General features: G+C 33.5%; 1 protein-coding gene and 1 pseudogene across 1 annotated transcript; both read left to right on the top strand.

The window, feature by feature from the left end:
* The first annotated feature begins 2426 nt into the window (after nucleotides 1-2426).
* LOC128222790 (ectoine dioxygenase-like) lies at nucleotides 2427-10136 on the top strand (annotated as a pseudogene).
* An 8-nt stretch (nucleotides 10137-10144) lies between these two features.
* Nucleotides 10145-19341, top strand: LOC128222789 (ectoine dioxygenase-like). Its single transcript, XM_052931903.1, has 9 exons — nucleotides 10145-10213; nucleotides 10555-10636; nucleotides 11540-11618; nucleotides 13413-13523; nucleotides 14043-14134; nucleotides 15727-15817; nucleotides 16182-16311; nucleotides 17399-17550; nucleotides 18699-19341. Exons 1-9 carry the CDS (start codon nucleotides 10195-10197, stop codon nucleotides 18816-18818), a joined length of 876 nt encoding a protein of 291 aa, XP_052787863.1. The 5' UTR covers nucleotides 10145-10194; the 3' UTR covers nucleotides 18819-19341.
* The last annotated feature ends 636 nt before the right edge of the window (nucleotides 19342-19977 follow it).

Genomic DNA, 19977 nt, shown 5'->3' with positions numbered 1-19977 from the left:
TTAAAATATTTAAAGCTTCATGCTGAAGTATACATTAACACATTTCTCCAATGATTATATGAAGACTCTAAAACAAACCTACGTATCCTACCTCTTTGAAAATGATGTAGTCCCAACCAAACCATTCATTTGTTTAGCCTTATGCAAATATCGACTACCGATGTTTGTTAAAACGCAATTATTTACTTTTAAAGTTTAAAATATTTCAATTGTTCATTGTAATTGCTTTATTAACAACGCATCTCTCCGTTTAATATATCGAGTCATTGCCAAAAAGAGTGAAATATACCAATTTAATAGTTTCACTCTTTAGAAGAGTAAAATATCAATTTTATTGCATTGATATAGACAATTTGTTTTTTTGTATTCAGTGTAAGATCGTAATTTATTCATAGAGTGGTCTAAGAAAACATATTTTCACAAGTGACGTTTTGTTTTAGTTCATGCAATTATCGTGTTTATTCAATATATTATCCGCTGGAGCAAGTTCTATTTGATGACAGTCCCTGTCCGTGGCCTCTTTACGAAGGGGGGCAACTGCGGCATAACTGTTATATCAAGGTTATTTATAATCGCGCGAACAGTACGTCCACTAAAAATAGTTTCGTACTTTATGGAAAAAGTTGTTGCTATTAAAATTAATTTTAAATAAAAAACTTAAACCTTCAAGACAACATTAAGATTTTTAATATTTGTTTAAGCACAAAACAAGTATTTACGCAAAATTATTGCGGAAATAAAAAGTAATGTATCACGTAGAAATACAAGTGAATGAAACTGGAACGTTCGACATGTTTTAATATATTAACGAAGAATTTCAGCAGATTGAATCCGAAAAATGTAAAATCAACGGAAATCTGTGTTCAGTGTTCAATAAGTCTTTTTTCTATAATTCACTTTCGCGCAGAATCTGGCTTCTACAGTTTTTTTCGGTGATTAATTCATGGCGCTCTGCAGCCGCAGGATGTTTTGCTGTTGAGATAGCGAATTTGTTTCATATTTATAAAAGTTGAATGTCACGTTTCCGTTAAATGTTTGATTTATGAAAGAATCTCAGAGGAAATGTCGAGAATGTGGCCGAAGGTGCTTTTGTGAAGGATGGAGCACAGACTTTAAGTTTATTCGACGAAAATATGCCGGAAATTGCGATGGCCTGCTTGGTTTTCAATGTGCTATAATTGTCACGGTTTTTATGGCCGATGATCTAAATTGCGGGACTCCTTTATCGTTCAGTTTTTTTTGACAAGCCTTTTCCGAGCATTACATTATTTTTAAAAAGTAAACCGAATTGATGAACTGATGAAGTTAAACAGCTTAAAAAGGAAATTAGTCAAATTTAAATATGCGTGTGCAAACATGTAAGCGTACATACATGTACTTTTTCAATTCAAGGGAAACAAATTTTACAAATATGGAAAAAAGTTGTCCCGAAGCGCAGTGAAATTTTATCATTTCACTCGAGCAAGAGTGAAATGATCAAGTTATCATTCACCAATATTTCTATTCTTTCATCGATATGCATTAAATAATAATCTCTATTAAACATAGGTAACATATAATTAAATGACACAAAGCTTGCTCATGTACAGTTTTCAAATTATCAGTTTTAACTACTTTGAGCCAATATTTAATAGTTGGTTAAGGTGATATTCTCCTAGTTCACCAAAGATGCATGAAATAAATGCGTATACGGCTTATCCCTGAACAATCTCTTTCATAAGCATAATTTTAAAAGAACAACACAAAAGCGTTTTTATTGTGCGGTTATTCTCCTGACATATACATAATAAGACATCCATAGCCTTGAAGCTTTACTAATAACGTGTTCGTTGTTATGGGCAAAGTTATATGTGTAGTTGAATATGTGAAATGAAATCATTGACAACGTCAGTGATGTCGCCATTATTGGTCAAGTGGTATGTGACCGATAATCGACCACGCATAAGAAAGAACACTTTTAGAAGACTTTTAGTGTTAAAGTTAGACATCCATGTTCTATTATATATGTATTTATTTATATATGTATGTATAAGTGTACAAGTAAATACATTCTATCTGAAGTGATAACCCACTTTGATATATCATCCATGTAAAATGAATCTTAACGCACAGCTATCTCTCACATTGTCAAACAGTTCATTATCAAGGACGAGCAAAATGGCTGAAACTAATTCAGGTACAATTTGGTTTGCAATTACAATTATATCAATGAATTATGTTTAATTAAAATAAACAAAATCGCATTGCAATGTTGTAAACACTTATACCTAACTGAAAACTTCAATATTCAAAAATAGCCTCGATCATTTCGACATTTGTATCTGATCCGGATCTTTAACGTTCAATGTATTAACTTTATTGACTTTGATCAGAGCAGCTGAATGATTGTGACTGCATTGAAATAAATTTGAGCTGAAGTGCTCATTTGTATAAAGGATATCTTCGGGTCTTGTTATAGTTACTTCCTCTAGGTGACCCGTTGATTTTCGTATTCAACTAATCATTTGGGTGTGTATGACCGTAGCTTTTCATTTATTCAGTGTTTTGCTGTGAGAATGGAAACTTTACGCTTACTGATGCCATGAAGGGGTCGTTCGATGACAATTTGTTTGTCCTTGTAAGGTAATAATGAATTGTTGTAATAACCCTGTATTATAAATGGTACATAGGATCTGCCATGAGTCGGCATGTAATACACAATTGTATTTTTGTTAAAAAGATATATTTGTAAGCGATCCTTTGGCGATCCTTAGGCGATCCTTTTGCATAATTCCTGGACGAGTTAAGCACCATTTTGTATAATATTATGACACATGCTTTTTCCTGATACAAAATGTGAAACAAAGGTTTATCTAATGAGGATTTCTAGTAATAATACAACATAAACATTAAACTTTTAACACAATTTGTTTTGTTTTTAAATTGTGACGTCACAATCGATAATATGACGGAAATTCGTGTTTATGGAGTCAATTCCTGTTTTGATAAAGAAATTGGAAAACGATTTTTTATTTAAAAGTACCCTTTTTTTCAAATGCATCATTCTGGAATAATGCGACACAAACTTACAAATGATCAAAAATCAATCTATACCACATTTCCTGTTTCAAGACCCAAGGTTTGAATATTTTGGGAACTTATGATCTTAACAAATAAAGGAGGGCGTTTTCCTTGCCAAAGAGGGTAGGTATAATAACAAAAAAGGACTCAAAAAAGGGTACGTTGAATGTATCCAAATTATTGCTCAGAACCGTAACCTAATTATATATCATTTTGAATTTAAAGCTCTTTTTGCGTTGACCGCTCGTAAACTTACTGTACGTGAAATATAAAAACAAATCAGAGGATTTTGTTTAATTGCATCATACGATTTCTTCATTTGTATTTACATTACAGAAAACTCTTCTCAAACAAAGAAGTGAAGCACATCGAGAATGCATTGACAGATGGACCTTTCCAAGACTATACATACGGTGTAAGTACTAACATAACACTTATTAATCCTTACAATTGAACAGCCTAGTTGTCAACCAAATAATCAGTTGAAGTTAATTAGGATCATATTCGGTAAATAAATATTAGCATATTGTTGTTGTATCCATCTAATTAACTGATAAGTTTAGCAAAACTTGAGTTTGAGGAAATGTTACAGTCCCAAATCTCAGTTTACAGTAAGGCTAGTAGCGCACTTGGAATCAATAACTCTTGGTGTAGAGATTATGTTTAGACCAAACGGCATGTGTGCAACGACATATTTTATGAAGATATTGATAATTAGACTAAAAGGGTTTTACATAGTGGATATTAAACGAGTTTTCTCAAACTAATAACTGTTATCGATCTTCATTCAATCAACATGTTTTAGTAACCTACATCTAGAAAAGGCATCCATAGAAAGCACGAAATAAAAGTATGAAAAGCAGACATTTAAACATTTCGTTCAATACCAAGGTTGCTGATGGTGAAGGAGGTGAGGCTCATATGGTATTTTGGCAACATCCCGGCAGTGACGTCACTGGTATGGTGGGACGATGCGAAAAGGTTGCTGGAACTTGTGACAAGGTATAGATACTCTAAAATAAAGATACTTTGATGGTATAAAAATACATTTAAGGTATGACAAAAGATTTACAATATGAAAAGGAATGTTATGTGCTTGGTAAATTATATGATTTTACTGATCGAAACTGTGTCACGTGATAAACCACATACAGTGGTATACACCGGCAATAAGCGATTTTGTTGAAGGCAAATCCACGTGCGTTATATTACATGAAGTCAATTTTGTAGTATGCTATGATACAAATAAGCCACCGAAAATAAAACTTGCGTCGCTGACGTCATTTAAAAGTATAGTGTTTTTAGTTGAAACAAGTGAAATTGATGCTATTATAGGTGTATATATCATTGGATGGACCACAACCACGGTGTAAACTCCTCTTCATCAATCAATGACGGTATCTTACTTATGACCGTTTACGTATGTGGCGCAATACTTGGACAAACTTTGTATTATTACAACTGACGACAATTTATACCAAAACCCGCCAAATACGAACCAAAGTAGGTCAATAGGAGTTTAGTCGTTTTGAGTTAAACTCGGAAAATACGGCGTAATAGGAATGGAACATTTTTAGGATATTTTATAATTAGAGCATATAACACATACACTTACAAACTAATGATATAAGTGCATAATATTACTGAATGGAGGACCATGACAACGGTGTATACACAACAAAAAATTAAATTTAATATTGGTTATGTAATTTACCTCAAACATGGATGATTAATCAGATTCTATGAATACAAAAAGGCATCCATAGCTCATTGCATAAATCGGACAGGCAACTCCATATCGAATTATTTAAATTTCGAATTCACAAATCATTTCCAGCTTTTGGAAGGCGAGGTTTACCACTACCATACAAAACTCATGAAAAAGCCAGCTAAGATTGGAGGCAAGCATATCTGGCATCAAGATTACGGGTAAATATACAGATGGTCGTACTACGTCTAGGTCCACACCTGCCAATACTTCATTTTCATGATTGATAAGTGTTCACACTCGCAATCGTAAAGCGTGTACAACAGCCTCCAAAGTTATCCATTACAAATTGCCTTTCAATTAATTGTATTTTGCTATAAATTCAATTTATAAACTTTCTTTGTGTTTAGGTAAATTTGAATCTAAATCACTTTTTTCAATACATTCAGATATTGGTATAACTAAGGCAACTTGTTTCCCAACATGATGACTGTGTTCATAGCTGTAGACAAATGCACGAAAGAAAACAGCTGCCTGCAGGTAAAGTACTCTTTGAAAAAAAACTGTTTGTATATATTCGATTTAGACAAATGTTCAATACAAATAATAAAAACTGCAATATTGACGTGTCGCTCATAACACAAGTTTCAGACATACATTACTCTTTCATGATGCTATGATGCAGTATATAATTTTTTTCGAAGGAGCAGATATTAAACATCGCAACAGCAATTCAGTAATAACAATATTTTAAAATAAAATAAATGTGTTTGTTTTGTTGAGACGCTGTCTGTCCTTCTTTGTCTGTTTGTCGGTTTGAAAGAAATAATGTACTTGTTTTATTATAACACATGAGCATAGGATCAAATATTTCACGTTTATAAGTTGACTACGGTGTCGTATATCACGTAATTCACATAAATAAAGTTTATTTTTATTATTGAGTCAATGTTCGGAACATTCGGCCAATTGTTTTGTTAAAAATATTTATATACAATGTAGTTAGGTATTCGACCATCTTAGTCGCTTGATACCAGGCCTTCCGATCAGCCAAAATGTTGAATTGTGATGTCTTGTGACAATATATAAATTTGTGAAATAAATTTGCGTTAAATAATTGCAGGTTACATTTTTGTTGACGTCAGGGATGAAATTAATAACCCTTATGTTTTAATGGCTAAAGGCTTTGTTTATACCAAATTGTTTACTAGAAATTATACTTCACACGAATAACAACGAAAATACCTTTCTACGTATCGTGTTTTAGGTGTTATCAGGATCACACAAGTGCGGCCGTATTGAGCACGTGAAAATTGCCGCGCAACAGGGAGCAGATATGGACAGGGTTGAGGAAATACGAAAACATTGTCCGCTGGAGTATATCGAAATGGAACCAGGTTTAATACTGCTAGAATCAAACAATACTAAGTAGCGGTATATGTCCCTTTTTAAAAACTTTTCACTTTTGATACACTCAAAGCTAGAACATGTTATTGTTTGGTAACAAAAACCACAACGAGCGATAATTGTAATAATCAGTATAACACTGTTTGATGGAATTGTCACTAGTCTTGTCGGGATTCCTGATACGTGAAATTGCATTTGTGTAACAGTGGAAGTATTGTACATTACATCCTAAAGCGCAGGCGACAATTAACATCATGACGGGTAACACTATATGTTAAATTGCACCGTCATATTGATACTAAACACCGTTAATTTTATGACCAAAATCACGTGACATTCAAAAAGTTAAAATGTTCCTGATTTGTTCAACACTGAAAACAAACGTATAACCAACTTAATTTTATTAAAACATTCATAAAAGTTTGTATTAAGTTTTGCCTTTTTTTCAAAAATAAAATTTTGCTAAATTAAGGCTATTAAAAAAGGGAGGTCACTGAGTAGGAGATTCGTTAATTGTGACTAAATAACTCTACCTATTCCGCTTATATGTTTTCATGAGAAACTTCCTTTTTTAATGAAAATATGCTTTACAATATATGTAAAAATGGACTTTTCTCTGCACAAACATAAACAATATGCAGCGCCAACACAAGTGACCAAAGGAGATTGGTATTTCTATGCGCTTTAAGGGTGTTGTTACAACAAAGTCAATCCTTTGTATTGTGTATTTTTATTTCAGGTGATGAAGTGTTCTTTCATTGCGAACTTTGCCAAAATAATTTTGGATAAGAAAATCGGCTTTCCTGAGCACTTAAATATGTGTGTTTTAAACTGACAAAGTCAAGCTTTAGAGTGTGTATTTATATTTCAGGAGACGCACTTTTCTTCCATTGCAACCTCCTTCACTGCAGTAGCGCCAACACAAGTGGAAAAAGGAGATGGGCTTTACGGTGTGCCTACAATAGAGCTGACAATGACCCGATATGGGATCACCATAATCCTCATTATACCAAACTTGAAAAGGTAGGGAAATTTCAGACAATGTAAGGTAGTTTGTAATATACGTATGGGAAAAGTTACGGTGAATTATAACAAATGTGACCAGCAAAAGACATGCGGTGACATGTGGTGATTACATGATGTTCATTGTAATCATGCAACAAGAAAAGAGAAATATTTGGTGCAGACTCTTACATTTTGTAATATCCTGACATTTTCTACGAACCATGGTTTTATTGAAGTCCCAGTTTCTGTATTATGCTTTCACTTATCTTATATTGGCCCACTGATATACTGGCGTAATATACTTACACTTTTCATATTTAGCTGACTATAAACTCAAAACAAATAATGTTGAATTGCATTTCTTCTTTTTTCAATTTTACATGATCTATAAATAAACCGTCACTGATTCAATTGCGACCAAATTTAGAAGACAGATTAATACGACATACTTACCTGTTTAACTATAGACCGGAAACAGTTTTTCAAGTGATTTCATTAAATATCATGTGAATCCATGTTATGAAATAGTGATTTACATATTAGCTGTGAGCTATGTAGTTCATATTGACTGCACAGTAGTTATTGACCTTGTATTCCGCCTCGGTCACTATGTGTTTTTGGTTAAATATGACAGCATCTTTTTAGCTAAAAGTAAATAAGTGTTAATTATATGCTGTTTTGATAAGTTGGAAATATATCTTTTTAAAGTGCCAAATTCTTGCCAACCTGACATGACCGGCATGCAGTTTTACACTTAAACCTGCTCGTCGTACGGTCTCTTGTTTAAAATGACCATTTTATCATCCGGCCACTCTTAAAAATCCCCCTGTACGATTTAAAATTTAAATAACTTTACTTAAGGTGCCCAATTATTTCGTCCTTGAATTCACAAACTTCACACACATGACCGGCAATTAAAAGTAAAACCTGCTCGTACGGTCACTTGTTTAATTGACCATCTCTATCATCCGGCCACTTCAAATACCACCCATACAGTTTTCAATTTAAATTCCTATATTCAAGGTGTCAAATTCTTCCATCATGGAATAAATGCACATCACTGACATCACAGCAATTATACGGTAAAACCTGCTCGTACAGTACCTTGTTTTAAATAGACACCTGTTTTATCCGGTCACTCCAAATGCTCCCATAAGGTTTTAATAACAATTGTATATATAAAAGGTGCCAAGTTCTGCTGTCCGGGTTTCACAAACTTACCAGACATCACCTGCAAGCAATCTTACAATCAAACCTGCTCGCACAGTCACATGTTTTAAATGGCTACCTGTATCATCCGGCCATTTTTTTAAATTTAAATTTATATCTTACAGGTTCCAAATTCTGCCGTCCTAGATTGCACGAACTTCACAGACATGACAGGAAAGAAGATTTATGGCGAAAATCTGGAAAACATTCCAGGAAGACGGAAAATTCCACGAGATGAGCAATAAATAGCGAATATTCGATGACGTTTGGTGTCAGATCGAACCATATTTCACCGCGTGATAGGAGAAAGCGATACGTTCTATTTTCTTAACGTCTTTTCAGAACTTTTCCATCCGGAACAGTGAACAGTTGCGAAAGTAAATTGATAAATCATCGAAAAGCATTAAAGAATGGCTTCTGACTTTAACTTCACTAACTTGTGGCTGAGCGTGAAAGTGATATTACCTAAACAATGATTTTTGTACTCTCCAATGTTAGTTACACATACCAGGTGAAACTACAATATACACATGTTTGAAGGCATATATAATAAAAATAGCATATTTCCTAACACTCAGCTTAAGCCGAGACGTCGTTCAATAGTGACCGTTTAAGATTATCTTCTATAAGATTTGTATGCTTACATTTGTATGATAATAATGTTTTTATTTTACAATCAATATTGGCAACGTTATCAAAGATATAAAAGAAAGCATAGTTACATTTTTAACATTTGACACGAAGTTTGTTAACCGCTATAACATGGAGGGTAAATGTTTGTTTTTGTGTAAGAGTTTGATATATTTCACCGAGTGATCATCAAAAGATATAATCACGAGCTATATTCAAACAGTTTGTATTATTTGCCTAATATTTGAGTGACAATTATTTAATTGCTCTCATTGAAAAAAAAAACGCGCCAATTTATATGCGAACAAAACGTCATTTCGTAATTGACGAAGAGGAAATTGTGTCCTAGCCCTGTGCGCGCTGCCTTTTGATTTGGAACAAAGAACGAGCTAAAACTTCATAAAGAGTGAAAAATATCAATTTGATATTATTTATGTTTGAAACAGTGAAATAACAATGTTTTTCACAGATATAGAGGATAGTTATTGAATTAAGTGTAAGATTGTGTAAGATTTCACGAGTGGTCAGAGAGTGGTCAAGAGTGCCGTAGCAATGAGTGAAAACATTATTTTCCGTTACAACGAGTGAAATTAAATACGAACTTACTTAGAATTCAACAAATGTTTTGTATTCCATGCATATATCGCGTAAATTCAATATAGTTCGCCGCTTGGGTAAATTGTTTAACGACAGTCCCTTTCCGAGGCCTCTTTACGAAAGGAAGTACCTGCGGCATAATCGCTGTATCAAGGTTAATCCTATTTGCGCGAACTGTACGTCCACTAAAATAAGTTCCGTACTATATGGAAACAGTTAACATTTACATAATGAGACATTCATTGCCTTTGAAGCTTTGCAAATAACGTGTTCTTTGTCAAGGGCAAAGTTCTAGGTGTAGTTGAATAAATCCCATTTGAAATGAAATCTTTGACGATGTCAATGTTCAGTTATTAATAATCAGCCACGCATAAGAAAACAACAACTTTAAGAAGACTTAAAGTGTTTAAATTAATTCTCCATGTACTATTTCATGTGTTTATTTCTATGTATAGATAAGTGTTCATACAGTGTATATAAAGTGATAACCCAATTAGATATATCATCGAGGTAAAACAAATCTTAACGCACGGCTATATCTTACATTGTCAATCAGTTCATTATCAAGGACGAGCAAAATGGCTGAAACTAATTCAGGTACAATTTAGTTTGCAATTTATGTTTAATTCAAGAAAACTGAATCGCATTGCATTATTGTTGAAATTTATTTCTAACTGTAAACTTCAATATTCAAAAAAGGCTCTATCATTTCGACACTTGCATCAGATCCGGATCCTTAACGTACCATGTATTAACTTTATTGACTTTTCAGAGCGGCTGAATGATTTAGAGTACGTTGAAATGAATTTGACTTTGAAGTGCTCATTGGTACAAATGTTATGTACGTGTTTTGTTCGAGTTACTTCCTCTAGGTTGATTTTCGTGTTCAACTAATCAGTTAGGTGTGTATGTCCGTAGCTTTTAATTCTCTTATTCAGTGTTTTGTTGTGAGAATGGAAACTTTACACTTACTGATACCATGAAGAGATCGTTCGATGACAATGGGTTCATCCTTGTAAGGTAATAGTGCATTGTTGTAATAACGTTGTATTATAAATGATACAATGGTTCCGTCATGAGTCGTCATATAATACAAAATTATATTCATTTTGAAGAGATATATTAGTAAGCGATTCTTTGGCGATCTTTTTGCATAATTCCGGTACGAGTTTAGCACCATCTTGTATAATATGATAACGAGTTTCAGATTTTTTAACAACTGATTTTTTTCTGATTTACAATATAAAACAAAATATATATTTATCAGATTGTTTCATTCCTTTCATGCGAAAAATGACTGCTGATGAGCGGTAGTATTAAAACAACATAAAATCGTTTTAGCTTAACGAAGATTATTTTTTTTTTTTTTCTAAATTGTGAGGTCACACTCCGTCATATTACCGTATTTAATAATGTATTCATGGCGTTATTTCCGGTGAAAAAGAAAGTGACGACATTTTATTATCTATTAGAATACAATCATCCTTTTCAGCAAATCAAGTTGCAGCTAGGCAATCATTAAGTACAAGGCTTAATCATAACGAAGTTTAACTTTTGCGGGTGTTTAAAGGTCCGCCTTCTGCCACTCATCCGATACTTACTCCTTGCGTCCGATTTTGCGTTGACAATGTAATAGAAAAAGCGGGTGTATTCTACGTTAGTAAATTAAGCTGAGCTTAAATCTTAATGATTAAGAAGGGCTCACTCCTAACTCTTTCTTCATCGTTTAGATTTTAATTTATGTCACCTCACTATTACATAGTAACCTTCGCAAAAGTTATTATTCTTATTATTTAATTTTGATTGCAGTTACCGCACGAGAACTTACTATTCGTGAAATTTAAGAAAAAAACAACAACTGAGATGACGTTCTTCTTTAGAAACAATTTTACGTTTGTTCTTTCATTTTCATGTACATTACAGAAAACTCTTTTCAAACGAAGAAGTAAAACACATAGAGAATGCGTTGACAGAGGGACCTTTTCAAGACTATACATACGGTGTAAGTACTTACTGAACACTATCGTATTAATTGTGCAATTGACCAGCCGCAAAATGTTAAATAAAAACATTTAACCTAAGGATAATACTTGCTACAAAATAATCAAAAAATTGAACATGGTTGAATAACTTAACATAATGTTTCGATGTTAGGTCATAGTTCCAAACCTGGGTTTTCAGAAACACGTTTGTTACACACATAATTAATTGCACTAATAATAGTATGGTAAATTTCAAAATCATGTTGTGGTTCAAACAAATTCAACCTCAAGCCAATACACTTTTTAATCGAATGAATGTTTTAATGAATAGCTTACAGTGAAATAAACGAGTTTTAAAATGATAAAATTAATTGATTGGCCACGATTATGATACTCTTTCTTATTATATGACTATCAAATTCCTTTTCCAACAGTGAAAATACAGCACGCCGTATTGTAAACTCCGTATCATTATACTGTCGTTTTCTGATTCCGTATCATGCGAGTACCGTGTGTAATCTCAGAACTACTTTTACGTTGCTAAAAATAGCGTGACCAAAAAAAAACTGGTAAAACCTGTCAACTTTTAAAAGTATTAAAATATCTAACTTTACTCACGCCCCAGAAGCATGTAAATATTAAGGAACATGGTTCTCATGTTCTTCAAAGAACCATGGGGATAAGCACGAAGCAGAGAACACTTTCAATCTATCTAGACAGCTACTTCAGTGTACTGGTTGTTTACCATTTCGAAGTTCATAAATTGTTGCATTATCCATGTTTATTATCATAAATATGAGCCGCTCCCCAATACAAAGAAGAAGACAAATTCGCGTAATCGAGAGCAATAGCGATTGACTCATGAACTTCCCTCAATTCTGCATATTATGTTTGTCAGAAATATCACGAATATTCACTTTGTTAAAAATGGCCGCGTTAAGTGAAGGAAATGACGATTAGTGTATACTCGTAAAATACGTACCGTTTTTTTTTTTTTTTTTGCTATTGTTCTTTTGTGCTGTGACATGTAATAATGTTCTCGTATAAGCAGTTTGTTAATTTTGCCAAAGCACAAACTATTTTGTTCTTATTTTGCTCATTAAATTGAATACTGTAACTTCTGACTTCGTTTCGCTGTATTAGTGTCCATTGACTTTATTACACAAAGCTACACAACACATTCGAATTCATACGCGCAGACGGCGGTAAATTTAAATCAAATTAAAACCGAAAAATAAAAAGTATAATTAAATAGACAGGTATATAATAAATTGGAATACTACGATAAACGATTTTCTGGTGACCTGCATCACGTCTCGTTCGGTGAGTAAACATGCTTAAACACCGAACGAGACGTGATACAGGTTATCAGAAAAGCGTCGTTTCATTATATCCCTTATAAATCGCAAAATACATGAAACCTTGAAATAATATGTACAGTACGTACGTGTATAACAAAATTAATTTCAACATGTTATTATTTTGTGCAATGTATTCGTAATGTAGTCGTAATCATGTTTGATAATATATAATTTGTACCTTTCAACTCGTTTTTTTTTTATAATTTGCATTGATCAATCGATATGCTGTCAGCATACGGTAATATACACTCGGTTCTGTTTTGTTTATGTTCTTTTTAACTCAAACAATTTACAAATATGTTTATTGATGACGTCTTGTTGTAATAGATACGTCGTTTATGACATAAAGAAATAAATGCATTTAGAAAAGACATCATTCGTACGCACGAACTGCGTTCAAAATATGGGAAGCAGTCAACAAAAACATTGCTTTTTATTATATACACAACCAAGGTTGCTGATGGTGAAGGAGGTGAGGCTCATATGATACTATGGCAACATCCCGGAAATGATGTCACTGGTATGGTGGGAAGATGCGAAAAAGTAGCTGGAACTTGTGACATGGTACGAATATGTTAAAATGTTTTTGTTTTCATTTCGTTTAGTCTTCTCTCATTATCTAATAACAAACCAATCCAAATTGTGTACATAAATAAAGACTTGTGTTGCCTTGATACGTCGTATGTTTTTTAAATCGGAGTTAGATTTCAGGCTACCAATGATAATTGTTCAAACATTGTATAACACTCACGAAAAACCTTATAATGGCTCGCAACAGAACACATTATGTCTATTTATGAACGAATTGAAGACTTAAACTAATTTTCACTTGCCTTTGTGTGTTGCAATGTGTAAACAATGTTTCAAAACAAACATGATGCGAAGGCATAGCCATGGTCACCGATAATTACATGCGGCTATTACGTCATTTTTACTTTTGTCAAATCCTATTTGTTCTTGTTATATATTTGTATTATTAATCTCTATCCTGGATGAATAAAAACAATCTATTAATACAGAAATTAATTCGAAGCTCATTGCGTAACTTGACTCCATATGAAATAATTTACAAATTATTTACAGCTTTTGGAAGGCGAGGTATACCACTACCACACAAAGCTCATGAAGAAGCCAGCTAAGATTGGAGGCAAGCATATCTGGCATCAAGATTACGGGTAAGTATAACAGAGTATTAATCACTTATTATGTATTTGACGCGAAACCGAGACAATCGTTTTACTTAAACTTGACAATTGACGACAATAACATCTAGGCACACAGTCATCAGAACCCTATGATCGTGATTGATAAGTGTTCATCCTAGCAAACGTAAAGCGTGTACCACACAATTTCTAAGTTCAATGAAACGCCTTTCCCGTTTTAGACGTAATTCGAGCTTATGGATAACTTTAATCAAATCGATTATTACTTGAAAATGTAATTGTTTCTTAATTTTGGGTACATGAAATATAATACACCTATACACGCTATATCACTAGATGAACCTGCAATATGTTTACTGCATGTATAACCACGAAAATTACTTGCGAATTCAAAAAAACATCTGATTGGCTGAAAGTCTATCAATCTTATTCACTATCGGAAAAATAATATACAGCAATAGGACTGCTTCATTTTACTAATCCAATACCGTTTATAATAGTCTTTGATTTAATCGACTTAATATACTCTCAGATAGCCGACCTTGTGCAACATATAATGTTTCTCCATGTTGTCTTAATACCATTCTGTTCATCGGGCCACAATTCGATCAATGTCAAAGTGTCTGTCTTTTGACATTGGCCAACCGTTAAATATAACGATAACACACCGTTGATCCGACGCCGGGCTGTTTTGATTTGTTATTTTCCTTGTCAATTACATACGTTTGTTTTCTCTTGTTATTCTTCCTCTGTATTTCTGTCTTGTCAGCAACATTTGTATAGACATCATTTGTTTTGCCATGTGTAATGAACCTGCAAATCAATGAATACGTATTGCTAAATTAGAGTTTTATGTGCACATATTGAGACATATTCATAGTACATGCTGATTACATAGACATGTACACTATATTTTGACCTCGCAGAGTTCTCTACAACTTTACCATCACTGGCCGTCGACATATTTTGCCAATGTATCCCCACCGAAAGCCACTTAGCCAACGCCAATACACAGCTAACCATCGAAACCCTCACGTTGGCTTAACTCAATGTCACTCGGCTAACGCAAACACACAACCACCCAACCGGCACGAAACGCCAATGGTGAACCAACCATATATCAGTCGGCTAACGCAAGCACACAACCAGCCAATCGGCACAAAAGGCCAATGGTGGCCCAGCAATATGTCACTTAGCAAAGGCCAACAAACAACCAATTAAGCAACGGAAAACTACGTTAGCTTACCTAATATCACACGGCCAAAGTGAACACACACAGCAAACATCTGTATAGAAACAACGTGAGCCAAAAGCCATCACGGTCTACCAACCGAAAAAAGACCTACGATAGTCTTAACCCACTTCACCAAGGCCAGCACACAGCCGGCCATAGAATTTAAAAACTACGTTGGCACACTGTCAGCATGTTACATTGGTTTAACAATACACATGTTCCGTTAGCCAATAGCTGTTAGCAGTGTTTAAATAATTATCAATGTGATATTTCGTTACATTTCATTGTCATTTACTATAATTTAATGTATAGACATAATGTGTGTGTAGTCAAATTCTTAGTCGAAATCACCTAACATCAATACATACAGATATTGGTATAACTACGGCAACTTGTTTCCCAACATGATGACTGTGTTCATAGCTGTAGACAAATGCACGAAAGAAAACAGCTGTCTGCAGGTATATTACTCTATTTTGTACTATACACTCCCCTTGTATAAAGCCTGTGTATTAAGATATGATTAGTAATACTAATAAAATTAACACATGTCTCGATCAAAACACTGTTTTCAGTGGTATATTCCGATTTAAACAATGCTATGTCATATAAATGATCACGAGTGAGCAGATAATAAAGATCGTAACTACAAGCAAGATAGATAATTTGGAACCACTTAACTTATGCAACTGCTTATTTCTTTCAAATTGTACTATTCACATATTTACGCTTGTAAGCTGTGATATTTTGACAAGATTTGTGACAATTAATTTGTTGTACTTGTTTTACCTATATCTATGAGCCCATCATCTCATTTCGTTTCAGGTGTTGCCAGGCTCACACAAGTGCGGCCGTATTGAGCACGTGAAAATTGCCGCGCAACAAGGGGCAGATATGGACAGGGTGGCGGAAATACGAAAACATTGCCCGCTGGAATATGTCGAAATGGAACCAGGTTTTATACTTCTAGATTTAAACAATACCGGGTTGTGGTATATGTCCCCACTTTAAACTTGAGTATCACTTCTGATATATTCAAACCCATAACGTGTAACTGTTTGGTAACAAAAACATTAAGAGAGATGTTTGTAAGAATTAATCTAACATTGTGTAATGGAAATGCAAATAAACAGGTAGGGTTTCTTGATACGTGAACGTTTCATTAATGTTTCTATCGAAGTATTGTACATATCATCCTAAACCGCGTGCGACAAACACCAACATGACGGTTAAAAATTTAGTTCAATTGCACCGTCATATTGAAACTAAACATCGTGTTTTGATGTTACTTATACTATATTTTTATCATGTTTACGTTAGTCATTCATTTAATGGTCCTATAAAGGGTTTGGCATTTTTAATATTATGACGGAAATCACGTGACGTCATTCAAAAAGTTAGAATGCTTTTGATTTTCTTCATAACAAAAACAAATGTATAATGCATTTACTTTTCATCAAATTTTCTTAAAAGGTTATTTAAATGTTTGCAGATTTTTAAACTTAATTTAGGCTTTTGTTTTCAAAAAAAGGAGGTCACTGAGTAGTAGAATGGTCAATTTTGACGAAATTACGCTGCCTCTTCCGCTCATATATGTTTCATGAGACACTCTCTCCTTTAATTAATAATGGTTCACATCAATGAAAGAAAATTACTTTTCTCTGCACAAACAACTAGTATATATGCTAAAAATGAGTGGCTTTGTTTTTTTGTGTTTGTGATAATGGTGATTCGAGATTCGATGCATGCACTCTTGAATTGCAACCTGATTCGTTAATTAATGCAGCGCCAACACAAGTGACAAAAAGAGATGGGTTTCTATATGCGCTTTAAGTATGTCGTTTAAAATGACAAAGTCAAACCCTTTTATTGCGTATTCACATTTCAGGGGATAAAGTGTTTTTTTTTCACTGCGAATCTTCTTCATCATTGTAGTAGTGCCATCACAAGTGTGAATAAACGGGAATGGAATTTTTTGAGCATTTTAAATGTGTGTTTTATTTACAAAAAGTCAAGCTTTGGAGTGTATATTTGTATTTCAGGAGATGCACTTTTCTTCCATTGCAACCTCCTTCACTGCAGTAGCGCCAACACAAGTGGGAACAGGAGATGGGCTTTTCTGTGTGCGTACAATAGAGCTGACAATGACCCGATAAAGGATCATCATCATCCTCATTATACCAAGCTGGAAAAGGTAGGACACGTTTGAAGAATGTTACATCATTTGTTACATACTTATGGGAAAAAGCTACAGCGAATAATAACAAATTTGTTTAAAATCATCAATAGATGTTCAGTGATTTCATGTTGTTGTTTTTTATTTCAATCATTTAACAAATAAACCTAACTTCTGCATACTTTAAAAAAAACTCTTAGTTTCTGTCATATCTGCTCTACGAGCAGTAATTTTATTGAAACCCCATTTACTTCATTCTACTCGTATGTTTACTTACCAACCAATTACTTTAAGTTGTATCAGAATAAAGTATAAGCGGCGTGCTACAATCCGTAAAGTCATATAAGTTTAAAATAAGGTAGATTTGAAATCTTTGTTCAATGATAATCTGGTGTTATATACTTACACCTTTCATTTAGATTTGTAGAAAACAGTTTTAATAGTACAACTGTATGAACCATGATCATTATCTAGTTGACGATGCAGTCAAAACTAATAATGTTCAATTGTAATGGTTATCGCTCATTATTACATGATATATAAATAAGCCGTCAATGATTGGATGATATCAATTTTGAAGATAGCATGAGACGACATATTCACCTATTTATTGATAGATCGGAAACAGTTTATCAAGATACGTCATACTATATCATTTGATATCGTGTTATAAAACAGTTATTTACTAATTAGTTGCGCAATATGAAGTTCATATTGATCGAAAAAAAAAATGACCTCGTCGTCTCGGTCAATAATAATTGTTGGTTAATATGACATAAAATGTCCCAGCTAAAAAGTAAATACTTGTTAATTATATGTTGTTAAGATAAGATGGTAATTAATACATTAAAGGTTCTAAATCATGCCTTCATGGAATGCACACACTTTAGAGATATATCAGAAAACCAGTTTACCTGTAAGTAATGCCACCTGGTTTAAATAGTCACCTGTAGTATCCGGCCACTCCAAATCCCCCATACGGTTTTAAATTTAAATTTATTTATTCAAGGTACCAAACTCTGCCGTTTGGAATGCACAAACAGGAATTCAAAGCAGTTTTACAGTCTAGTTTTACAAAACGGCGACCGTTTTTACATAGCCATCAGTATCATCCGGCCACTCTATGTCCTTATGTACGATTTTAAATTTGAATAACTTTATTTCAGGTGCCAAATTCTGCAGTCCTCGAATGCACTAACTTAACAGATATGACAGGAAAACAGTTCTATGGTGAAAATCTGGAAAACATTCCAGGAAGACGAAAAATTCCACGAGATGAGCAATAAATAGGGAATATTCGATAACGTCCGGTGTAAGATCGAACAATATTTCACCGTGTGATCAAAGAAAGCGGTATTGTTCATTTAAGTTATTTCAGATATTCAATATGGACAAGTAGTGCAAAAACATGATGTACCACCGAAAAGCATAAACTTTACGCATAATGGCTTTTGACTTCGACTGGTAATCTTCATTACCTTGTGGCTGACCGTGAATGAGATATTACTTAAACATTGGTTTTGTACTCTCCAATGTTAGTTAGAAATAACAAATGCAAGTACAATATACCCAAGTTTTATATATCAAAATATTTTGTTTGAGTAACAATAAAAATAGCATGTATTGCCGAAACTAAAACATAACTTAAGCTGAGATAAACAATGAACATGTCAGTTGGACTTATATTTTATTGGTATGCCTACATTTTTATGATATGTTATAACTGTAATATGTTACATTTCATTTGATCTTTTTGCAGATGTATGTTTGGCATATGTATGTTTTTGTCATATAAAAAACATTTGTTTATTTAAATTTTATTTTACTAGTCAGATTATAAACGTACTTCAAAACACTTGACATAAAATAACTTGACATAGTAATGTTCCTTGTATTAATTTGAATACATGTTAAAAAGCTGACAAACAGCCAATAGTTTATAGTTTATACTAATTTCATTTAGCTCGATTGGGACGATAGTTGAAAGCTTATATAATGCTCTCGAGTCCGTTTCCTGGGCAGAAATCCTTACTGGTGCCCATTATGAGAGGCCGTGAAATGTACTCCTGCAAACAATGCTAAATAATTACCTCGGTAAGTAAAACCACCGGTAAATTCCGTGGTAATATTACCATGGCAGTAAATACGTTGTATAAAAGAAATTACCAAGGCGGGAAATTTACCAGGGTAAATTTTACCAAAATATCCCATAATGCAATAGAGTGACGTCATATTCCCGCACAGCTGTCAGATTGGAGGTATCTTTTTTATAAAAAATGAACGTCCACATTCCATATTTATAAAAGAAATCTTAAAGGCAGGTTTATTAAAAAATCATTTAATCGGTCCAACAAGTTACATGGTAAATATTCAACAAAACAGTACAAAGTATTTATTAGCTGCTCCCGTGGCTGATCAGTTAGACACATGCAACACTTCAAGGGT

Source organism: Mya arenaria, chromosome 17 (genome assembly GCF_026914265.1).
Source record: "Mya arenaria isolate MELC-2E11 chromosome 17, ASM2691426v1".
NCBI lineage: Eukaryota > Metazoa > Mollusca > Bivalvia > Myida > Myidae > Mya > Mya arenaria.
The sequence above is the reverse complement of the archived record's forward strand: the minus strand, read 5'-3'. Positions and strand labels throughout refer to the sequence as shown.